The sequence below is a fragment of the Schistocerca cancellata genome, chromosome 6 (assembly GCF_023864275.1).
Source record: "Schistocerca cancellata isolate TAMUIC-IGC-003103 chromosome 6, iqSchCanc2.1, whole genome shotgun sequence".
Taxonomy (NCBI): domain Eukaryota; kingdom Metazoa; phylum Arthropoda; class Insecta; order Orthoptera; family Acrididae; genus Schistocerca; species Schistocerca cancellata.
Window position 1 is genome coordinate 640,497,344 of NC_064631.1, and position 26,352 is coordinate 640,523,695.

The 26,352-nt window shown below is 45.7% G+C and overlaps 1 protein-coding gene across 1 annotated transcript in view; it reads left to right on the forward strand.

Moving 5' to 3' along the window:
- The window catches only part of LOC126190989 (uncharacterized), a 443,417-nt gene that overhangs the window by 407,702 nt on the left and 9,363 nt on the right, over window positions 1–26,352 (forward strand). Inside the window, exon 7 of the mRNA XM_049931665.1 lies at window positions 19,292–19,571. Within this exon, the coding sequence (XP_049787622.1) occupies window positions 19,292–19,571 (280 nt within the window). The remainder of the gene's footprint in view (window positions 1–19,291; window positions 19,572–26,352) is intronic.

Consider the following 26,352-nt stretch of genomic DNA (forward strand, 5'->3'; position numbering starts at 1 on the left):
AAACTACTTCACCAAAGAAGACGAAGTATATGTTCCTGAATTCCAATCAAGAACAACTGTCAAGATGAGAAACATAGAAATAGATATCCTCGGTGTAGCTAAGCAGTTTAAATCACTTAATAAAGGCAAAGCCTCCGGTCCAGATTGTATACCAGCCAGGTTTCTTTCAGAGTATGCTGATACAATAGCTCCATACTTAGCAATTATACGGGGTGAGTCACCTAATGTTACCGCTGGATATATTACGTAAACCACATCAAATACTGACGAACCGATTCCACAGACCGAACGTGAGGAGAGGGGCTAGTGTAATTGTTTAATACAAACTATACAAAAATGCACGGAAGTATGTTTTTTAACACAAACCTACGTTTTTTTAAAATGGAACCACGTTAGTTTTGTTAGCACATCTGCACATATAAACAAATACGTAATCAGTGCCGTTTGTTGCATTGTAAAATGTTAATTACATCCGGAAATATTGTAACCTAAAGTTGACGCCTGAGTACCACTCCTCCGCTGTTGGATCGTTTGTATCGGATAACACCGAATTACGTAGGGATCCAAAGGGAACGGTGATGGACCTTAGGTACAGAAGAGACTGGAACAGCACATTGCGTCCACATGCTAACACCTTTTTATTGGTCTTTTTCACTGACGCACATGTACATTACCACGACGTGGAGGACGCATGAATTGGCCAGCCCGTTCTCCTGATCTTACACCTCTGGACTTCTTTCTGTGGGGTACGTCAAAGGAGAATGTGTACCGTGATGTGCCTACAACCCGAGAGGATATGAAACAACGTATTGTGGCAGCCTGCGGCGACATTACTCCAGATGTACTGCGGCGTGTACGACATTCATTACGCCAGAGATTGCAATTGTGTGCAGCAAATGATGACCACCACATTGAACATCTATTGGCCTGACATGTCGGGACACACTCTATTCCACTCCGTAATTGAAAACGGAAACCACGTGTGTACGTGTAGCTCACCCCTCATGGTAATGTACATGTGCGTCAGTGAAAAAGACCAATAAAAAGGTGTTAGCATGTGGACGTAATGTGCTGTTCCAGTCTCTTCTGTACCTAAGGTCCATCACCGTTCCCTTTGGATCCCTACGTAATTCGGTACTCTCCGATACACACGATCGAACAGCGGAGGAGTGGTACTCAAGCGTCAACTTTAGGTTACAATATCTCCGGATGTAATTAACATTTTACAATGCAACAAACGGCACTGATTACGTATTTGTTTATATGTTCAGATGGGCTAACAAAACTAACGGGGTTCCATTTAGAAAAACGTAGGTTTGTGTTAAAAAACATACTTCCGTGCATTTTTTTATGGTTTGTATCAACCAGTTACACTAGCCCCTCTCCTGACGTTCGGTCTGTGGAATCGATTCGTCAGTATTTGATGTGGTTTACGAAATATATCCATCGGTAATGTTAGGTGACTCACCCTGTATACAACCGCTCGCTCACAGAAAGATCCGTACCTAAAGACTGGAAAATTGCTCAAGTCACACCAATACCAAGAAATGGAAGTAGGAGCAATCCGCTGAATTACAGGCCCATCGACTAACGTCGATTTGCAGTAGAGTTTTGGAACATACACTGTGTTCGAACATTATGAAGTTCCTCGAAGAAAACGATTTATTCTCACATAGTCAGCACGGATTCAGAAAATATTGTCCTTGTGAAAGACAACTAGCTCTTTATACTCATGAAGTAATGAGTGATATCGACAGGGAACGTCAAACAGATTCCATGTTTTAGATTTCCAGAAGGCTTTCGACACCGTTCCTCATAAGCGTCTTCTAATTGAACTGCGTGCCTATGGAATATCGCCTCAGCTGTGCGACTGGATTCGAGATTTCCTGTCAGAAAGGTCACAGTTCATAGTTATAGACAGAAAGTCATCGAGTAAAACGGAAGTAATATCCGGCGTTCGCCAAGGAAGTGTTATAGGCCCTCTATTGTTCCTGATCTATATTAACGACCTAGGAGACAACCTGAGTAGCCGTCTTAGATTGTTTGCAGATGATGCTGTCATTTAGCGTCATGTAAAGTATTTAGATGACCAATACGAATTGCAAAATGATTTAGATAAACTATCTGTATGGTGCTAAAAGTGGCAATTGGCCCTGAATAAAGAAAAGTGTGAAGTTATTCACATGAATACTAAAAGATATCCGCTAAATTTCGATTACGCGTTAAGTCACACAAATCTGAAGACTGTAAATTGAGCTAACTATTTAGGGATTACAATTACACATAACCTAAATTGGAATGATTACATAGAAAATGATGTGGGTAGAGCAAACCAAAGACTAAGATTCATTGGCAGAACACTTAGTAGGTGCAACAGGTCTACAAAAGAGACTGCTTACACTACGCTTGTGCACCCTATTCTGGAGTATTGCTGTGCGGTGTGGGATCCGCATCAGGTGGGGCTGGCGGACGACTTAGAAAAAGTTCAAAGAAGGGCAGCACGTTTTGTATTATCGCGAAATAGAGGAGATAGTGCCACAGATATAATACGTGGAGTGGCAATATTAAAACAAAGGCGTTTTTCGTCGCGACGGGATCTTCTCATGAAATTTCAATCACCAGTTTTCTTCTCCGATTGCGAAAACGTTCTGTTGGCACCCACCTACATAGGGAGAAATGATCATCGCGATAAAATAAGAGAAATCGGGGCTCGCACAGAGAAATTTAGGTGCTCGTTATTCCCGCGCGCCGTTCGAGAGTGGAACGGTAGAGAGACAGCTTGAAGGTGGTTCATTGAACCCTCTGCAGGCACTTCATTGTGAATGGCGGAGTAGTCACGTAGATGTAGATGTGTACTAGTTTCTTTGGCACTTCAGTATATGAAGGGTGCTTGTCGGTTAACTCAACTGGCTACCCTAGGCGTTTCCAACTCGAGTGCCTGACGGTGTGCAGCTACGCACCCACGGGACAGGTGAGCAGGGGCGGACGAAAAGGCTACCACGTGGTCAGTCAGTTAGCCGAGCTGGAACCTGTGATACAGTTCTGCACCGGCCGAGTGCACGCGACCAAGGTTGCCCACGTCGTTGAGGGACGACCATTACGTTGTTGTTGTTGTTGTGGTCTTCAGTCCCGAGACTGGTTTGATGCAGCTCTCCATGCTCCTCTATCCTGTGCAAGCTTCTTCATCTCCCAGTACCTACTGCAACCTACATCCTTCTGAATCTGTTCAGTGTATTCATCTCTTGGTCTCCCCCTACGATTTTTACCCTCCACGCTGCCCTCCAATACTAAATTGGTGATCCCTTGATGCCTCAGAACATGTCCTACCAACCGATCCCTTCTTCTGGTCACAAACTTCTCTTCTCCCCAATCCTATTCAATACTTCCTCATTAGTTATATGATCTACCCATCTAATCTTCAGCATTCTTCTGTAGCACCACATTTCGAAAGCTTCTATTCTCTTCTTGTCCAAACTATTTACCGTCCCTGTTTCACTTCCATACATGGCTATAATCCATACAAATACTTTCAGAAATGACTTCCTGACACTTAAATCTATACTCGATGTTAACAAATTTCTCTTCTTCAGAAACGCTTTCCTTGCCATTCCAGTCTACATTTTATATCCTCTCTACTTCGACCATCATCAGTTATTTTGCTCCCCAAATAGCAAAACTCCTTTACTACTTTAAGTGTCTCATTTCCTAATCTAATACCCTCAACATCACCCGACTTAATTCGACTACATTCCATTATCCTCGTTTTGCTTTTGTTGATGTTCATCTTATATCCTCCCTTCAAGACACCATCCATTCCGTTCAACTGCTCTTCCAAGTCCTTTGCTGTCTCTGACAGAATTACAATGTCATCGGCGAACCTCAAAGTTTTTATTTCTTCTCCATGGATTTTAATACCTACACCGAATTTTTCTTTTGTTTCCTTTACTGCTTGCTCAATATACAGATTGAATAACATCGGGGAGAGGCTACAACCCTGTCTTACTCCCTTCCCAACCACTGCTTCCCTTTCATGTCCCTCGACTCTTAATTACGTACCTTTTTTAAAAAAAATTGGGCCTCTCTCCCCCCTTAGAGAGCATTGTTGAGATGTGGTGGAGCTCCTGCCCCTCTCCCCCCATAACTTGAGCTTCACAGTATCAGTTTTAAATAATTATATTTATTTGGTATGTCCATTTTTATACCACTAAAAATAGCTATTAGGATGCTCGGAATTAATTTTATAAGACAAAATTTTGTTTCTGAAGAACAGAAATTTGTTAACATCGAGTATAGATTTAAGTGTCAGGAAGTCCTTTCTGAAAGTATTTGCATGGAGTGTAGCCATGTATGGAAGTGAAACATGGAGGATAAATAGTTGGGACAAGAAGAGAATAGAAGCTTTCGAAATGTGGTGCTACAGAAGAATGCTGAAGATTAGATGGGTAGATCACATAACTAATGAGGAGGTATTGAATAGGATTGGGGAAAAGAGAAGTTCGTGGCACAACTTGACAAGAAGAAGGGACCGGTTGGTAGGACATATTCTGAGGCATCACGGGATCGCCAATTTAGTATTGGAGGGCAGCGTGGAGGGTAAAAATCGTAGAGGGAGACCAAGAGATGAATACACTAAGCAGATCCAGAAGGATGTAGGTTGCAGTAAGTACTGGGAGATGAAGAATCTTGCACAGTATAGAGTAGCATGGAGAGCTGCACTAAACCAGTCTCAGGACTGAAGACCACAACAACAGCAACTGAATATTCTCTGCCATGTTCGAGCTTTCAAGACAATTAAACTCATTGTGGTGTACCTTAAATGCGGTCATCATTTTCAGCTCTCATTTCACAGTAAAATGGTAGTACATAGATTTGTAAAGTGTATTACACAGTCATTTTAGCACGTAAATAAACATGCCAATCATGAGTAGTATGCGGATGGACACACAGACGGACGAAAATGAAACGCGAAAACACGAGTAATAGTAGCAATCATTTTGAAAGATCCCTAAAAAAACTGACCTTTTATTGATATATTGGGTACGTTAAACGTCACTGAACTTTTGCTTTGCAGATGAAAGAAAACACTGTTTGCGCCTTCCTTTGAACCTTATGTTTACGTAGAATTTCAATTTCTTCATTTATATGACCACTAATAGATTCTTGATTATGAACTTCAGCTAAACTTCCTTCCCCAGATCTACATCTACATCTACATTTATACTCCGCAAGCCACACAACGGTGTGTGGCGGAGGGCACTTTACGTGCCACTGTCATTACCTCCCTTTCCTGTTCCAGTCGCGTATGGTTCGCGCGAAAAACGACTGTCTGAAAGCCTCCGTGCGCGCTCTAATCTCTCTGATTTTACATTCGTGATCTCCTCGGGAGGTATAAGTAGGGGGAAGCAATATATTCGCACCCTCTCGAAACCTGGCGAGCAAGCTACACCGCGATGCAGAGCGCCTCTCTTGCAGAGTCTGCCACTTAAGTTTGTTAAACATCTCCGTAACGCTATCACGGTTACCAAATAACCCTGTGACGAAACGCGCCGCTCTTCTTTGGATCTTCTCTATCTCCTCCGTCAACCAGATCTGGTACGGATCCCACACTGATGAGCAATTCTCAAGTATAGGTCGAACGAGTGTTTTGTAAGCCACCTCCTTTGTTGATGGACTACATTTTCTAAGGACTCTCGCAATGAATCTCAACCTGGTACCCGCCTTACCAACAATTAATTTTATATGATCATTCCACTTCAAATCGTTCCGCACGCATACTCCCAGATATTTTACAGATGTAACTGCTACCAGTGTTTGTGCCGCTATCATATAATCATACAATAAAGGATCCTTCTTTCTATGTATTCGCAATACATTACATTTGTCTATGTTAAGGGTCAGTTGCCACTCCCTGCACCAAGTGCCTATCCGCTGCAGATCTTCTTGCATTTCGCTACAATTTTCTAATGCTGCAACTTCTCTGTATATTACAGCATCATCCGCGAAAAGCCGCATGGAACTTTGGACACTATCTACTAGGTCATTTATATATATTGTGAAAATCAATGGTCCCATAACACTCCCCTGTGGCACGCCAGAGGTTACTTTAACGTCTGTAGACGTCTCTCCATTGATAACAACATGCTGTGCTCTGTTTGCTAAAAACTCTTCAATCCAGCCACACAGCTGGTCTGATATTCCGTAGGCTCTTACTTTGTTTATCAGGCGACAGTGCGGAACTGTATCGAACGCCTTCCGGAAGTCAAGAAAAATAGCATCTACCTGGGAGAATGTATCTAATATTTTCTAGGTCTCATGAACAAATAAAGCGAGTTGGGTCTCACACGATCGCTGTTTCCCGAATCCATGTTGATTCCTACATAGTAGATTCTGGGTTTCCAAAAACGACATGATACTCGAGCAAAAAACATGTTCTAAAATTCTACAACAGATCGACGTCAGAGATATAGGTCTACAGTTTTGCGCATCTGCTCGACGACCCTTCTTGAAGACTGGGACTACCTGTGCTCTTTCCCAATCATTTGGAACCTTCCGTTCCTCTAGAGACTTGCGGTACACGGCTGTTAGAAGGGGGCAAGTTCTTTCGCGTACTCTGTGTAGAATCGAATTGGTATCCCGTCAGGTCCAGTGGACTTTCCTCTGTTGAGTGATTCCAGTTGCTTTTCTATTCCTTGGACACTTATTTCGATGTCAGCCATTTTTTCGTTTGTGCGAGGATTTAGAGAAGGAACTGCAGAGCGGTCCTCCTCTGTGAAACAGCTTTGGAAAAAGGTGTTTAGTATTTCAGCTTTACGCGTGTCATCCTCTGTTTCAATGCCTTCATCATCCCGGAGTGTCTGGATATGCTGTTTCGAGCCACTTACTGATTTAACGTAAGACCAGAACTCCCTAGGATTTTCTGTCAAGTCGGTACATAGAATTTTACTTTCGAATTCACTGAACGCTTCACGCATAGCCCTCCTTACGCTAACTTTGACATCGTTTAGCTTCTGTTTGTCTGAGAGGTTTTGGCTGCGTTTAAACTTGCAGTGAAGCTCTCTTTGCTCTCGCAGTAGTTTCCTAACTTTGTTGTTGTACCACGGATGGGTTTTTCCCGTCCCTCACAGTTTTACTCGGCACGTACCTGTCTAAAACGCATTTTACGATTGCCTTGAACTTTTTCCATAAATACTCAACATTGTCAGTGTCGGAACAGAAATTTTCGTTTTGATCTGTTAGGTAGTCTGAAATCTGCCTTCTATTACTCTTGCTAAACAGATAAACCTTCCTCCCTTTTTTATATTCCTATTAACTTCCATATTCAGGGATGCTGCAACGGCCTTATGATCACTGATTCCCTGTTCTGCACACACAGAGTCGAAAAGTTCGGGTCTGTTTGCTATCAGTAGGTCCAAGATGTTATCTCCACGAGTCGGTTCTCTGTTTAATTGCTCGAGGTAATTTTCGGATAGTGTACTCAGTATAATGTCACTCGATGCTCTGTCCCTACCACCCGTCCTAAACATCTGAGTGTCCCATTCTATATCTGGTAAATTGAAATCTCCACCTAAGACTATAACATGCTGAGAAAATTTATGTGAAATGTATTCCAAATTTTCTCTCAGTTGTTCTGCCACTAATGCTGCTGAGTCGGGAGGTCGGTAAAAGGAGCCAATTATTAACCTAGCTCGGTTGTTGAGTGTAACCTCCACCCATAATAATTCACAGGAACTATCCACTTCTACTTCACTACAGGAGAAACTACGACTAACAGCGACGAACACTCCACCACCGGTTGCATGCAATCTATCCTTTCTAAACACCGTCTGTGCCTTTGTAAAAATTTCAGCAGAATTTATCTCTGGCTTCAGCCAGCTTTCTGTACCTATAACGATTTCAGCTTCGGTGCTTTCTATCAGCGCTTGAAGTTCCGGTACTTTACCAACGCAGCTTCGACAGTTTACAATTACAATACCGATTGCTGCTTGGTCCCCGCATGTCCTGACTTTGCCCCGCACCCGTAGAGGCTGTTGCCCTTTCTGTACTTGCCCAAGGCCATCTAACCTAAAAAACCGGCCAGCCCACGCCACACAACCCCTGCTACCCGTGTAGACGCTTGTTGCGTGTAGTGGAGTCCTGACCTATCCAGCGGAACCCGAAACCCCAAGTCGAGGAATCTGCAGCCCACACGGTCGCAGAACCGTCTCAGCCTCTGATTCAGACCCTCCACTCGGCTCTGTACCAAAGGTCCGCAGTCAGTCCTGTCGACGATGCTGCAGATGGTGAGCTCTGCTTTCATCCCGCTAGCGAGACTGGCAGTCTTCACCAAATCAGATAGCCGCCGGAAGCCAGAGAGGATTTCCTCCGATCCATAGCGACACACATCATTGGTGCCGACATGAGCGACCACCTGCAGATGGGTGCACCCTGTACCCTTCATGGCATCCGGAAGGACCCTTTCCACATCTGGAATGACTCCCCCCGGTATGCACACGGAGTGCACATTGGTTTTCTTCCCCTCTCTTGCTGCCATATCCCTAAGGGGCCCCATTACGCGCCTGACGTTGGAGCTCCCAACTACCAGTAAGCCCACCCTCTGCGACCGCCCGGATCTTGCAGACTCGGGGGCAACCTCTGGAACAGGACAAGCAACCATGTCAGGCCGAAGATCAATATCAGCCTGAGACAGAGCCTGAAACTGGTTCGTCTGACAAACTGGAGAGGCCCTCCGTTCAGCCCTCCGGAATGTCTTTCGCCCCCTGCCACACTTTGAGACGACCTCCCACTCCACCACAGGTGAGGGATCAGCCTCAATGCGGGCAGTATCCTGGGCAACCACAGTCGTGGTCCGATCGGGGGATGCGTGGGACGAGCTGGCCGTCCCCGACAAACCCCCATCCGGACCCCCACAGTGATGCCCATTGGCAACAGCCTCAAGCTGTGTGACCGAAGCCAACACTGCCTGAAGCTGGGAGCGAAGGGATGCCAACTCAGCCTGCATCCGAACACAGCAGTTGCAGTCCCTATCCATGCTAAAAACTGTTGTGCAAAGAACGTCTGAACTAATCTACAGAGAGCGCAAACAATCGACACAAAATTTAAACGGTTATTAAAATACAAGATTGCCTAGTAAATGCAGTAATGCTGCTACTTGCGCACTGCTGACACACTGCTGGGCGGCGGAAGGAGACTGCGCGATTTTACACTATTCAGGTACTAAAACGCGATGCTACAACTCTCAAATACTATAATACGCCCGAAATTTATGAATTAAACAATGCAAGTACCAAAAACATGCAAAGAAATGAGGAATTAAACTATGTAACAAATGAGTGAGCTAGGAGTATACGACTTGCTGCTGCAGCTGCTTATCCAACGGCGGCAGGGAGCACACTGATGCATTTCTTGGTTGCGGATTTGTTTCAGCTTGTCGGGATGCTGCTTAACATACTCACTGGTAAAGTTTTGACACAAATTGATGCTGAACACAGAAAACCTGCCCTATATATTTTGCAGAATATCACTCTGACTCACTGACTGATATGCAGTGATTTCGAGCAGCGCGGCAGGGAATTTCCCGAATGAAATCTGACACTTGTGCGGCACTTGTTTCAAGTAATGGCATCCAGGTCATGGCGCAGTATCAGTTCAGAGAAGCATAAACTTTAATACTGTCTGTGCTCGAGAGTAATTCTAGGAAACAAATTGTTATCCGTTATAATAACGTGTATTCTCTTAATTAAAAATTTGACGGGAGATTTTCATTGCCCTCCTTTTAAATGAGATCTGGTGCGATTTTACCAGACCCCTCCACCCCCGTCCCTCCTCCTATTTCGAGCTCAATTAATAGACGTCCCTTCGCAAGCGCAGAAAGCGTGTAATAGGGCTGTCAGGCGGATAGCCTTTGCTAACTGCACCTGCCTGCGAGCGAGCTGGGGGCCGCTGCCAGTGCAGCAACGCTAAGGGACAGCGTTGGAACAGTCCCGACTAAATAAAGGGCTTATTTCAATAGTGGTACAAGTCCATTACCTCCCTTTTCTGATTATAGTGCTTCTGACATTAATGATCCAAACAAACAGAAAGAAAGGTTCATCACTAGCAAGAAGCCATATGTTTCTGGTACCTCAACTGCAGATTTTTCAGCGCTCATTTAACTTAAAATGAACAAAAATGGACTTGTACCACTGTTGAAATAAGCCCTTCAAATGATGGCGGAATATCATGTCTGCCATTTCCTGAGTAGAATAATGGGCATCTACACTCCTGGAAATTGAAATAAGAACACCGTGAATTCATTGTCCCAGGAAGGGGAAACTTTATTGACACATTCCCGGGGTCAGATACATCACATGATCACACTGACAGAACCACAGGCACATAGACCAGGCAACAGAGCATGCACAATGTCGGCACTAGTACAGTGTATATCCACCTTTCGCAGCAATGCAGGCTGCTATTCTCCCATGGAGACGATCGTAGAGATGCTGGATGCAGTCCTGTGGAACGGCTTGCCATGCCATTTCCACCTGGCGCCTCAGTTGGACCAGCGTTCGTGCTGGACGTGCAGACCGCGTGAGACGACGCTTCATCCAGTCCCAAACATGCTCAATGGGGGACAGATCCGGAGATCTTGCTGGCCAGGGTAGTTGACTTACACCTTCTAGAGCACGTTGGGTGGCACGGGATACATGCGGACGTACATTGTCCTGTTGGAACAGCAAGTTCCCTTGCCGGTCTAGGAATGGTAGAACGATGGGTTCGATGACGGTTTGGATGTACCGTGCACTATTCAGTGTCCCCTCGACGATCACCAGTGTTGTACGGCCAGTGTAGGAGATCGCTCCCCACACCATGATGCCGGGTGTTGGCCCTGTGTGCCTCGGTCGTACGCAGTCCTGATTGTGGCGCTCACCTGCACGGCGCCAAACACGCATTCGACCATCATTGGCACCAAGGCAGAAGAGACTCTCATCGCTGAAGACGACACGTCTCCATTCGTCCCTCCATTCACGCCTGTCGCGACACCACTGGAGGCGGGCTGCACGATGTTGGGGCGTGAGCGGAAGACGGCCTAACGGTGTGCGGGACCGTAGCCCAGCTTCATGGAGACGGTTGCGAATGGTCCTCGCCGATACCCCAGGAGCAACAGTGTCCCTAATTTGCTGGGAAGTGGCGGTGCGGTCCCCTACGGCACTGCATAGGATCCTACGGTCTTGGCGTGCATCCGTGCGTCGCTGCGGTCCGGTCCCAGGTCGACGGGCACGTGCACCTTCCGCCGACCACTGGCGACAACATCGATGTACTGTGGAGACCTCACGCCCCACGTGTTGAGCAATTCGGCGGTACGTCCACCCGGCCTCCCGCATGCCCACTATACGCCCTCGCTCAAAGTCCGTCAACTGCACATACGGTTCACGTCCACGCTGTCGCGGCATGCTACCAGTGTTAAAGACTGCGATGGAGCTCCGTATGCCACGGCAAACTGGCTGACACTGACGGCGGCGGTGCACAAATGCTGCGCAGCTAGCGCCATTCGACGGCCAACACCGCGGTTCCTGGTGTGTCCGCTGTGCCGTGCGTGTGGTCATTGCTTGTACAGCCCTCTCGCAGTGTCCGGAGGAAGTATGGTGGGTCTGACACACCGGTGTCAATGTGTTCTTTTTTCCATTTCCAGGAGTGTATTTTCGGGTGCAATTTCATGTTTTCGCGGCATATTGACTGATCCATTACATTTGGGGTGTGCAGCTGCAGAAGTCCCATTTCTTCACATGATATTTCGACCGTAGATCTTTCGGCCATCTCCGAGCGAACCTACAGAATTTTTATCCACAGCACTCGCGTCCTTCTTTAAACTCGACGGACGCATTACCGCGCATGCGATCACATATACACTAGAGCCAGAGATGTTGCACGGCAGCAAAAAATTTAATGAGAACGGACTCTGAGGTTGTACGTTCGATCCATGCGGGGATATCAGTGCATCAACATGAGCTGCACTGTAACGATATCTTTGCGAGTTGGTCAAAGGAACCGCAGAGTCGAGGTTGAAACTGCTATCTCCATTAAGTAAACCCTTCGCCAAACGAATTTTCACTGCTTCCTCACTACGGGGTCTCGGAATTATGCATTCCACTCTAGAATTGTCATACAGCCTGTGCGTGGTGCGGCCGTCGGATTTAAAACAACAGAAGCTAATGATGCTACTTCGATCTGTCGGCGCACTCAGAAGAAGGCCAAAAGATGTATGGCCTGAAAATAAATAGAAGGAATGGCGTGTTGGCGCTTGTGCGTCCGGTATCTACTCTACCGCTCTATTTTTCCCGCTTTTATGTGTCTTTCCCTCCACGGAATCACGAATCTTGTTGTGGTGTCAGCATAACCTCAAAACGATATGTACGGAATGGCTAACGTAGAAGGTAGTTGTAAGTCTGTGACAACAGCATCACACTCAGAGGACTAAGTACAGAAGCGAACATAGCCAAAAATAAATGAGCAATGAACGTCAACAGGAAGACTACCTGTACCGCTCAGTAATGACCATTCTCAACACAAATACTGTAGAAAGGCCCAAACTTCAACAACTATTTGTTTCCCGGTCTATGTTTACAGCGCCTCTCTTTAAATTTTGATCGGCTTTATCTCATGTAAGAACACATCTCAAAAGAAAACACGCTGCACTTTCCCCAAATCATCCAACTGCAAGGGTCAGAGCTGTACCTAGAAGATAGTGTACATCTAGATCTACATACATACTCCGAAAGTGATCGTACCGTGCACAGCGAAGGGCGCCCTGTACCACTGCTACTCGCTTTCTTTCCTGTTCCACTCGCATAACAGAGCGAAAGAAAAGCGACTCCCTAGAAACCTCATCTACATCTACATACATACTCCGCAATCCACCATACTGTGCATGGCGGAGAGTACCTCGTACCACAACTAGCATCTTCTCTCTCTGTTCCACTCCCAAACAGAACGAGGGAAAAATGGCTGCCTATATGCCTCTAATCTCTCTTATCTTGTCTTTGTGGTCTCTCCGCGAAATATAAGTTGGCGGCAGTAAAATTGTATTGCAGTCAGCCTCAAATGGTGGTTCTCTAAATTTCCTCAGTAGCGATTCACGGAAACAACGCCTCCTTTCCTCCAGAGACTCCCACCCGAGTTCCTGAAACATTTCCGTAACACTCGCGTGATGATCAAACCTACCAGTAACAAATCTAGCAGCCCGCCTCTGAATTGCTTCTATGTCCTCCCTCAATCCGACCTGATAGGGATCCCAAACGCTCGAGCAGTACTCAAGAATAGGTTGTATTAGTGTTTTATTTCGGTCTCCTTTACAGATGAACCAGATCTTCCCAAAATTCTACCAATGAACCGAAGACGACTATCCGCCTTCACCACAACTGCCATTACATGCTTGTCCCACTTCATATCGCTCTGCAATGTTACGCCCAAATATTTAATCGACGTGACTGTGTCAAGCGCTACACTACTTATGGAGTATTCAAACACTACGGGATCCTTTTTCCTATTCAACTGCATTAAGTTACATTTATCTATATTTAGAGTTAGCTGCCATTCTTTACACCAATCACAAATCCTGTCCAAGTCATCTTGTATCCTCCTACAGTCACTCAACGACGACACCTTCCCGTACGCCACAGCATCATCAGCAAACAGCCGCACATTGCTATGCACCCTATTCAAAATATCATTTATGTAGATAGAAAACAACAGCGGACCTACCACACTTCTAAGGGGCACTCCACATGATACCCTCACCTCCGATGAACACTCACCATCGAGGACAACGTACTGGGCTCTATTACTTAAGAAGTAATGTACCTCCGTACAAGCTCTAATTATTCTCTTTTTATCTTCGTTGTCCTTATGCGAAACGTATGTTGGCGGCAGTAGAATTGATGTGCAGGCGGCCTCAAATGACTGTTCTCAAAATTTTCACAATAGTGCCTCGCGAAAAGAGTGTCGTCTTCCCTCCTGTAGGGGGAGATTAGTGTTTAACGTCCCGTCGACAACGAGTTCATTAGAGACGGAGCACAAGGTCGGAGGGGCGAGTGGAGTGCCTTTTCAGGAGAACCACCCCCGCATTTTCCGTTAGTGATTTAGATCAGTCACGGAAAACCTAAATCTGGATGCCCTGCGGCTGGTTTGAACAGTCGTCCTCCCGAAAGCCATTCCAGTCCGCTAACTACTGTGTTACTTTGCTCGGTCATTCACTATAGGGATTCCCATTTGAGTTCACGAAATAACTCCTTGATACTTGTGTGTCGATCGAACTTACCGGTAACATATCTAGTAGCACACCTCGAATTTCTTCGACGTCTTCCTTTAATCCTTCCTGGTTGGGATCCCAAACACTCGAACTGTGCTCAAGAATGGGTCCCACTAGCATTCTATACACCGTCTGCTTTACAGGCGAGCTACACATTCCCAAAATTCTGCCAACAAAACGAAGGCCAGCATTGGCCTTCTCTGCTACGATCCTAGGAACACTCAATCTTTTTTTGTCGCTACGTCAGTCTAATGACTTAGTTTAGAACCGCATGAATTAAGAAGAAACGGCCATTAGAAGTTTCCGCCATTTTATAAAGTTCTTCTTGTTGTTAGACATGACGTTGTGTATTGCTCAGCATTTGTAAATATTTCGCGTTCTATATACTTTAGTGGTGTATAATATATTAAAGCTATTTCGAAGTTATTGTTAATTTTCCAGGCAAAGAATTTTGTGATGAGTAAAATGCTATATACTGCTAGAACTACACTCCTGGAAATGGAAAAAAAAACACATTGACACCGGTGTGTCAGACCCACCATACTTGCTCCGGACACTGCGAGAGGGCTGTACAAGCAATGATCACACGCACGGCACAGCGGACACACCAGGAACCGCGGTGTTGGCCGTCGAATGGCGCTAGCTGCGCAGCATTTGTGCACCGCCGCCGTCAGTGTCAGCCAGTTAGCCGTGGCATACGGAGCTCCATCGCAGTCTTTAACACTGGTAGCATGCCGCGACAGCGTGGACGTGAACCGTATGTGCAGTTGACGGACTTTGAGCGAGGGCGTATAGTGGGCATGCGGGAAGCCGGGTGGACGTACCGCCGAATTGCTCAACACGTGGGGCGTGAGGTCTCCACAGTACATCGATGTTGTCGCCAGTGGTCGGCGGAAGGTGCACGTGCCCGTCGACCTGGGACCGGACTGCAGCGACGCACGGATGCACGCCAAGACCGTAGGATCCTACGCAGTGCCGTAGGGGACCGCACCGCCACTTCCCAGCAAATTAGGGACACTGTTGCTCCTGGGGTATCGGCGAGGACCATTCGCAACCGTCTCCATGAAGCTGGGCTACGGTCCCGCACACCGTTAGGCCGTCTTCCGCTCACGCCCCAACATCGTGCAGCCCGCCTCCAGTGGTGTCGCGACAGGCGTGAATGGAGGGACGAATGGAGACGTGTTGTCTTCAGCGATGAGAGTCGCTTCTGCCTTGGTGCCAATGATGGTCGTATGCGTGTTTGGCGCCTTGCAGGTGAGCGCCACAATCAGGACTGCATACGACCGAGGCACACAGGGCCAACACCCGGCATCATGGTGTGGGGAGCGATCTCCTACACTGGCCGTACACCACTGGTGATCGTCGAGGGGACACTGAATAGTGCACGGTACATCCAAACCGTCATCGAACCCATCGTTCTACCATTCCTAGACCGGCAAGGGAACTTGCTGTTCCAACAGGACAATGCACGTCCGCATGTATCCCGTGCCACCCAACGTGCTCTAGAAGGTGTAAGTCAACTACCCTGGCCAGCAAGATCTCCGGATCTGTCCCCCATTGAGCATGTTTGGGACTGGATGAAGCGTCGTCTCACGCGGTCTGCACGTCCAGCACGAACGCTGGTCCAACTTTGGCGCCAGGTGGAAATGGCATGGCAAGCCGTTCCACAGGACTACATCCAGCATCTCTACGATCGTCTCCATGGGAGAATAGCAGCCTGCATTGCTGCGAAAGGTGGATATACACTGTACTAGTGCCGACATGTGCATGCTCTGTTGCCTGTGTCTATGTGCCTATGGTTCTGTCAGTGTGATCATGTGATGTATCTGACCCCAGGAATGTGTCAATAAAGTTTCCCCTTCCTGGGACAATGAATTCACGGTGTTCTTATTTCAATTTCCAGGAGTGTGTTTACATAATATGTGGACAGTTTAGTCATACTTCGTCGGTCGTACCTGGAAACAGAAGGAGGTCTTTACCACTAAACACGTGACGCTTCCAAATGAATCTTAATAGTTTTACCTGTCTTGAAAATGGAACTTTGAGTTAGTTTCCAATAGCTTCTATTTCAAAACATATTTTCATTTGTAATTGGGTTTTGATAATTCTTCTGGTTAGTTTGATTCCACTTACTGATTTTTACTGTGAAGTAGAGTAATAATGTAACAGATAGACGACCACATACAGTACTGACAAGGTTTCCTGGATTGCAACGCTTGTAAATTTCAGTAGAATACTTGTTCCTAGGCACATCTTTTCACATTTGTAAAAGCTTAATTTTACTGAGTAATTTTTGAAGTTTCAGAAAAAGACTACAGCACTTAAAAAGTGAAGGCCATCATTTAAAAATGGAATATGAATATGTACTGGGTGTCCAAGCAAGAATATTCAGTATTCAGGGATATAAATGGAATGAAAATTCGAACCACAAAAGTCTAGTAAATAGCGGCTATAAATGCATATCTTACGAACTGTAGGCACTTCTTCATCATCGATACTCTGAAACAAATCTCTTCTACTCCAAACTCTTTGTATTGTATGTTCTGGCAGATGGTAATACGAGTCAAAACAAGAAAACAAAGCCTAGGAAGCATGTGCTCTAAATTGTGCACCTTAGGACCTTAGAAGCTATGAGTAATTCTTCACAAGAACGGATGCGTCTCACAGCAGCGAAGATGAAAAAGTGCTCTTAGCTTTTAAGGTATCGAGATTCCCGATTCTCGCGCAATTTGTCTGCTACTGATGTGCGGATTAGCCGCGACAGCAGTGATTGACCTTTCACATGTGGCTGAACACTTCCTGTTTAAATAACGTAACTACCCGGCGAACGGTCCGGACACTTGGATGATGTTGTCTAGGATACCGAGCAGCATACATAGCGCACGCCCGTTGGGCATTTTGATCACAATAGCTATAAGTCAACACGATATCGACCTTTACCGCAATTGGTAAACGGTCCATTTTAACACGGATAATGTATCATGAAGCAAATACCGTCCGCACTGGCGGAATGTTACGTGATACCACGTACTTATACGTTTGTGACTATTACAGCGTCATCTATCACAAAGCGAAAAAGTGGTCCAACTAAAACATTCATATTTCTTTACGTACTACACGAATATGTAATAAAAATGGGGGCTCCTATTTAAAAAAAATACGCAGTTGATATCCGTTTGACGTATGGCAGCTCCATCTAGCGGGCCAACCATAGCGCCATCTGGTTTCCCCCTTCAAGCTAGACAAGTTTCGTTCTTTGTAGTTTTTTCGTTTGACGCTTATTTCGTGAGATATTTGGTCCTGTCACGATCAGTGGACCACCCTTTATATAGCACTCCTAGCCAAGAGAAATCTACTAGTATCAAATATAGGTCTTAATTTGAGGAAAAATATCTAAGAATGTCCGTTTGGAACACGATATTGACGGCAGTGAAACATGCGGTGCGGGAAAACCGGAACAGAAGAGGATCAAAGCATTTGATAAGTGGTGCTACAGAAAATTAGGTGGACTGATAAGGAAGGAATAAGGAGATTGTCTGGAAAATCGGAACCATAGACAAGAAGGAAGGACAGAATGATAGGACATCTGTTAAGACTTCATGGAATAGCTTCCATGGTAATAGAGGGAGCTGTAGAGGGTAAAAGCTGTACAGAAAGACAGAGATGGGGATACATCCGCCAAATAACTGAGAACGTAGGTTGCAATCTCAGAGTTCAAAAGGTTGACACAGGAGAGGAATTCATGGCGGTTGACAAGATGTATATCCGAACACTGACGACACAAAAAAAAGTCGAAGATGTGCTTATAGTTCTTGAGTTGTGCGTTTTAGAGCCCGTTTTACTACACTTTTTCCCTTCGAATGATCCCTGGGTATTGAACATTCCTCCTGTTAGGGGGCTAAAACGAAAGTCTGACAGTCATTCTTTCTTCCTTGGGGCCTTTGTCCCACTCCAACGCGGGGTCGGGGCTTTGTTAGTACGGATTTGGTAGTGTTAATGGCAGAGGGTGGCCGGATACCCTTCCTGACGCCACCCCGAACACCCCCCCCCCCCCCCCGGGACGGAAAAAGTGTACCCCAACTGTCTGCGTGTAGTGTAAATCGTGTAATAGTGCGAACGTTTTCAAATGTCTGTGAGTCGTGTAACTGAGGCGGAACTTGGGGACCAGCCCGGTATTCACTTAGTGGGATGTGGAAAACCGCCTAAAAACCACGTCCAGGCTGGCCGGCATACCGGCCCTCGTCGTTAATCCGCCGGGCGGATTCGATCCGGGGCCGGCGCGCCTACCCGAGTCCAGGAAGCAGCGCCTTAACGCTCTTTTTTTTGTATAATCTCATTTTGTACGTTTTTGTTCGTCATATCTGCTCTGGGCGGACGTCGAAAGACACCCGTTTCCGTTCGTTGTTGATCCATTAACTCAGTTTTTTTATTACAGAGGACAGGTAGCCCTCTGACCAAACACGCTGAGCTACTGTGCCGGCTAGGGCTCTCGGCTACCCTGGCGGGTAAGCGAAAGTCTGACCGTCTCCTCCTCTAATTCCTGTAAGAAAATGGAACACATGTTTTTAAGAAAAGAAGACAGGCTTTCTTCTCTGTATAATCAAAGTGTACCATTTTTAAAAAGAAAACACGCTATTCTTGCCGGCCGGAGTGGCCGAGCGGTTAAAGGCGCTACAGTCTGGAACCGCACGACCGCTACGGTCGCAGGTTCGAATCCTGCCTCGGGCATGGTTGTGTGTGATGTCCTTAGGTTAGTTAGGTTTAAGTAGTTCTAAGTTCTAGGGGACTTATGACCACAGCAGTTAGTCCCATAGTGCTCAGAGTCATTGTACCATTTTGAACGCTATTCTTCTGTGTATCATCCAAGTGTACCATTTACATCGTTTATTAACCGGACTTTAACCAGCTACCTTTATGTTGGAGCAGTCTTGCGGGACAGTTTTAAGTGGGGGCCAGTGGCAGAGGTGCGGAGCAGACAGACAGGTTGTGTGTGGTGTGTGGCAGGCAGACGCGGTGCCACTACCTGGAGGGCGGCGGCTGCCTCTCGTCCCCGCGCTGGGTGAGCCTGCTGGTGGCCGAGGTCTTCTACCCCAACACGGTGCTGCCCGCCTACCAGCAGCGCCAGCCGCGGCCGCCCGTCGCCGCCGCAGACGCCATGCCGCCCGTGCACGACTTCCAGAACTACCAGGACGCGCTGCGCAAGCGCGCCGGCGCCGGCGTCGACCCGCCCACCACCGAGAAGCCCTCGCACTGCGACGGCGTCGACGAGCTCGGCTGCTTCCAGGTAAACCGACGCCACTACCAGGGCGTGTTGCGCTCGATACCCGGCCACGCCTGGGTCATCCTCTCGGCTGCTGGGGGTGCAAGACTCACCATCTGGTATCCTGAGGAAGCGGGCTTCGGCCGCTCTCTAACTTGTAACACGTCCGTATTTTATGTTCCCGCTCGATCGGGATCTGATAGCAGCCCAAATGAATAATTAATTAATGTAACCGTGTACCTAATGGGGCTGGCTATCGGAATGGACTGCTACGGAGTTGTTACATTCCATTTTGTCCTCAAATGCTGCAATAATGAAATGTCTGGTAACAAGAACACCAACACAGCTTCACTTAATCAGGAACCTATATTCATCTCAAAAACACAGGAAAAAGGAGACAGCCACTGCCTTCGTCATACACTTTTAATAACGGCTAATCTCAGCACAGGCTTCTCCGTTATTCAATATCGTCACACGCTAATCCAATCACTGCACTCCAACACTGCAATCCAACACTGCTGTCCAAATGATGCCGGCGCGGTAGACGCGAAATCAAAATATCGGCACTGAAATAGCACTGACCACTCTCGTAATTATACTTTATCACTTCCCGTATTATTCTATCACAAAGAGGTTAAACCGCGGCGATGGCCACTCCCTTTGTCGGTAAACTTTGCATTACAACAACTGCTGGCTTCCGCACAGCTCGGCCCGCCACACGGGAACCAACTGACTCAACTCAACTCTCCACTCGCTCTCGCCACTCGACACACTATCGATAGTTCGCCCTGTCGACCTGTGCCGAGTGCAAACTTATAGTAAGGGCCTACGGACCCCTTACAAACTGACGGATCGGCTTTCCTAAATATGCCTAGAGGGCACAGTAGTCGGAGGCTTAAGAACTAGTTCAAGTGATGCTCATTTTGAAGATATGAATATTAAATACACTGAATACAACACTGCATTCATAAAATAACACACGAAGAACGTTGAAACATATGAAAGAGGAAATTAACCACAACCAACCGATTCAATTTTCACCCAAAGAAGTTACGTTCGTAGCGCAATCCTGTCCGTCATGAAATTACCACACACTGGTATACGAAATTAATACTAACTCTCTGTGAAATCTTCCCGAAAAGAATAGCTGAGGGCTACTTTGATGATTACACTACATGCTTCACGTGGTCAACTTTGTTTACACAAATAGTGTAACTCCACAATAATTTTGATAATTAAAATAAATTACATTGAAACACAAATTACAAAAGAAAAACCTCGAACTGGATACTATCGTCTTACTATTAACCTGATGGGTCAAACAATTGTATAAGCACGTGGTACTGATCTCACAAAGTACATCCCACGTGGGTTGAACATAAAGAAAAGTTACTATATTGAAAAATATTGTCAAGACGAGACATTATAATCTCACGCACATTCGCATTTAAGATTGATGATCTCAGTTAGAGTTACGGATCATCCACACGTGGTTCCACTTTACTCACAAAGTAGTGGCAAAGCAACTACTGGAAGATAATCTGAACTTCACACTCGAATTACACTGCGTTGCAATTTAAGATAACATTAGATATTTTAGATCTAAACCTCAAATAAAGGTGATTAAATTTTCAGTTAGGCTGAACTTAAGAAATCCATTGTCCTATGGACTTAGCAGACACGCACTTAGCCAGAGATCTTACCACTTCAGACGCTCTCTGCGGACTGACTGCCGTGGGCCCCTACCGAGGATGCTTCCAGAGAGGCAGAGGAAGTGACCAGAGAGGCAGCTTCCTATACCAGCATGACAAGTGACGGACAGGACCATACTAAGAATAGAAACCTCTTTGCTTTTAGAAAGCGTAGCTACCTGTTCCGATATTGGTCCTACTGTTCTCTAGCAGACAGGCTTGTCTGCTACCATCAAGCATGCAACTAGAAATACATTTGCTCATTCATCCTCTCACACAGAAGGGAAGGGAGATAACAGTATCTTATCATATACACTATATAAAAGAAAGTGGATGTAGGTTCCGTATGAGACTGCATGACATGAATTACATATATAGTGTGTTTTAAAGTGTAGTACTGTGACAGATCGTTCTTGAATATGTGTAAAAGTAACACGTTCCACTGCTCAGTCTCCTCCCAAATAGTCAGAAACACCACAGTAAATTTAGAAGTGGAATGTATGCCGTAAATGACAACAGTTTTAAAAAATTAACATGAAACGAATCCAACAGAGACCTTTCATAACACTACTGGCCATTAAAATTGCTACACCACGAAGATGACGTGCTACAGACGCGAAATTTAACCGACAGGAAGAAGATGCTGTGATATCCAGATGATTAGCTTTTCAGAGCATTCACACAAGGTTGGCGCCGGTGGCGACACCTACAACGTGCTGACATGAGGAAAGTTTTCAACTGATTTCTCATACACAAACAGCAGTTGACCGGCGTTGGCTGGTGAAGCGTTGTTGTGATGCCTCGTCTAAGGAGGAGAAATGCGTACCATCACGTTTCCGACTTTGATTAAGGTCGGATTGTAGCCTATCGCGATTGCGGCTCATCGTATCGCAACATTGGTGCTCGCGTTGGTCGAGATCCAATGACTGTTAGCAAAATATGGAATCGGTGGGTTCAGGAGGGTAATACGGAACGCCGTTCTGGATGCCAACGGCCTCGTATCACTAGCAGTCGAGATGACAGGCATCTTATCCGCATGGTTGTAACGTATCGTGCAGCCACGTCTCGATCCCTGAGTCAACAGATGGGGACGTTTGCAAGACAACAACCATTTGCGCGAACAGTTCGACGGCGTTTGCAGCAGCATGGACTATCAGCTCGGAGACGGTGGCTGCGGTTACCCTTGACGCTGCATCACAGACAGGAGCGCCTGCGATGGTGTACTCAACGACGAACCTGGGTGCACGAATGGCAAAACGTAATTTTTTCGGATTAATCCAGGTTCTGTTTACAGCTTCATGATGGTCGCATCCGTGTTTGGCGACATCGCGGTGAATGCACATTGGAAGCGTGTATTCGTCATCGCCATACTGGCGTATCACCCGGCGTGATGGTATGGGGTGCCATTGGTTACACGTCTCGGTCACCTCTTGTTCGCATTGACGGCACATTGAACATTGGACGTTACATTTCAGATTTGTTACGACCCGTGGCTCTACCCTTCATTCGATCCTTGCGAAACTCTACATTTCAGCAGGATAATGCACGACCGCATGTTGCAGGTCCTGTGCGGGCCTTTCTCGATACAGAAAATGTTCGACTGCTGCCCTGGCCAGCACTTTCTCCAGATCTCTCACCAATTGAAAACGTCTGCTCAATGGTGGTCGAGCAACTGGCTCGTCACAATACGCCAGTCACTACTGTTGATGAATTGTGGTATCGTGTTGAAGCTGCATGGGCAGCTGTACCTGTACACGCCATCCAAGCTCTGTTTGGCTCAATGCCCAGGTGTATCAAGGCCGATATTACGGGCAGAGGTGGTTGTTCTGGGTGCTGATTTCTCAGGATCTATGCAACCAAATTGCGTGAAAATGTAATCACATGTCAGTTCTAGTATAGTATATTTGATGATATATTTATCATCTGCATTTCTTCTTGGTGTAGCAATTTTAATGGCCAGTAGTGTAGCCAATCAGCTGTGGTGACACAATTTCCCTGCTGTCAAGTAATACAATTACTGACTGTGGAGATACGGGACTGCCACTCGTTATGCAGGTATTTATGTTCGCAGAGTAAATGATATTAAAAATAGACAGAGGGAAATAGCCATAAATAAGTAACAGTCATGATGGAAGATGAAGAAATGAATTAAAATTTTTGCCATGGTCGAGACTTGAACCCAGGCCTCCTCATCTACTCTGCAGGAATGCTAGCCATTACACCTCCACAGCACTATAGCTAACATTGTTGCATCGATTACACTGGAGTGGTATTTCGATACCAGAGAGCCTCGGCAATAGTGACGATCTAAGAAGGGGAAAACAAGCCGAAGATGCGAATTGAAGATTGTGTTAGGGAGGGCATTGGAGCAGGGTAGTCTGTGCAGCAAAGTAAACTATAGTCCTCTGATGGTATAATGGGTAGCATCCCTGCCTACTAAGCAACGAGACTTCGCTTTAAGTCGCAGCTATGGCACAAATTTTAATTCATTTCCTCAGCTTCCGTCATTATCGTAGATGATCAGACTCAAGTGTCTCGAGGAAAATTTAATTGAAATTACAATGAAATGAACACCCATAGCTGCTTATAGAAGTTGACATACGTCAACGGGGACAGATGAAAATGTGTGCCCCGACCGGGACTCGGACCCGGGATCTCCTGCTTACATGGCAGACGCTCTTTCCATCTGAGCCACCGAGGACACAGAGAATAGGGCGACTGCAGGGATTTATCTCCGGCACGCCTCCCGCGAAACCCACATTCTCAACGTATTGTCCCGCACTACATTCGTTAATTATATCAGATCTGTAAGTAACATTCAAGCAGTTAAAGGAGGAATGAATGTAGCTACATTGATCATCAGAGACAAAGTAAATGCCTAGTAGCCCCGCTACATTATGAAACAAAATCAGTCAACAATTTTAGATTATATGCCAGCATGATGTTCTTCTGTAGCAAAACCTAGGAACACAATAAACACTACAAAAGAAAAACATGAAATTGTCCAAGCCCTAGACAGCTGTGTTTACTGAAATGAGATCAACTATTGGAGGTAAGGGTCAGGAGAGAACATGATTTGCCACGAAAAATACTAGTTATTGACACAAATATTGGCAGAGAGACAATTGTTACCACGTCAGCACCGTTGAAATCATGTTGCAGCTTGTGGTGCAAGCCATGTAACTGCATTATATGCAGCCTGAAGCGACGAATGGAAATTTTTGTTCGATGCTGTGGTGCTGTTCCAATGCAGTTGGAGAGCCTCTTCATTGCTGTTCAAGTTTAGGGGGAATACCAGGTGGGCTGACGCGTGAATGAGAATTTGGAGTTTACTAGGATAGGGCGTGCAGTTGAAAAGCCACAATTCCAGGATGGCATAGTGGTCACCGTATTTCCCTCGTACACAGGAGGACTCTGTTCGAATTCCGGTCGTGGTACAAATTTTCACTCTTCGCTTCAGTCTGCATATATATATATATATATATATATATATATATATATATATATATATATATATATATATATATATATATATCCCCCTCAATTTTTTTCCTTACCTATCCGCTATGATCTCTACTCTAGGACCCCGCAAGCTATTCCCCGGCGTTTAACACGTGTCCTGTCATGCTGTCCCTTCTTCTTGTCAGTTCCGTATGTTCCATTCTTCGCCGATTCTCCGGAGAACCTTCTCATTCCTTACCTTATCAGTCCACCTAATTTTAAACATTCTTCTGTAGCACCACGTCTCAGTGCTTCGACTACCTTCTTTTTCTGTTTTCCCACTGTCCACGTTTCACTACCATGCGATCCTGTGCTCCAAACGTACATTCTCAGAAATTTCTTCCTCTCAAATTAAGGTCTATGTTGATGCCAGTAGACTTCTCTTGACCTGGAACGCCCTATAGCCTGTGCTAGTCTGCTTTTCATATCCGTCTTGCTTCGGTCATAATGAGTACTTTGCTTTCAAGATAGAATTCTTTAACTTCGTCTATTTCGTGATACCAATTTTGGTTTTATGTTCCTCGTTATCGGCATTTCTACTACTTCCCGTTACCTTTGTCCTTTCCAGATTTACTCTCAAACTATATTCGTTACTCATTGTACATTCTTCGATGTACAGATTGAACAATAGGGGTGAAAGTCCGTACCCCTGTCCTGCATTCTTTTTAATCCGAGCAGTTCGTTCTTTGTTATCCAGTCTTATTCTTCCCTCTTGGCCCTTGTACGTGTTGTATATCACCCGTCTTTTCTTGTAGTTTACTCCTATTTTTCTCAAAATTTCGAACATCTTGCACCATTTCACACTGTAGAAAGCTTTTTCTAGTTGACAAATGTTATGAGCGTATCTTGATTCTACTTCTGCTACGCTTCCATTATCAAGATTTACCTCCGGTGCCTTTACCTTTCCTAAAGCAAACCGGGTCGTCCTCTAATACATCTTCAATCTTCCTTTCCGTTCTTCTGTATATTATTCTTGACATCAGCTTGGACCTAGGAGATTTAAGCACATATCTTCCCTTGCTCTCTTCGAAATTGTGTGGATGATTTTTTTCCGAAAGTCTGTTGCCATGTTGCCGTATCACATGGGATGTTGCACTAAGCAGTTCCACAACAGCTTTCGTCAAACACCGTAGTGCATGAACTGTCGAATGCATACACAGCCTTTTGCACAGGCTTCGCTGCAGTTAACATGTCTCGCCCTCTGCATTTCCTTTTACTATCATTAGTTAGGTGATTCGTAACAACTGTTGGTTGTTCCGTAGCAACTGGCGGTTGTTCCTTAGCAAGTGTCAGTTGTTGCTTAGCAATTGCCAAGCAGTGTAGTACTACAGCTTCTACTAAAATGTTGTTTTATCGATTTCTTAGTGTTGTTATTTGGATAAAATTTTGATAATAAGGGTATGAATCTCCTGTTGCTGAGGTGATGCGGTGGCCTTTCTAACGGGAGAATCGCATACTGTTAAAAACTAACCAAACCTTGTATTTATATAATCCATAATCTATTCTACGTAGCGGTTCCCTTCACTAAGAACTAGAAAAACTACCACAGAAGACGACTTTAGTTATCCGATTGTTAAAACTTGGTAGTTCTGATAGTAGTACACGTGTGCTCT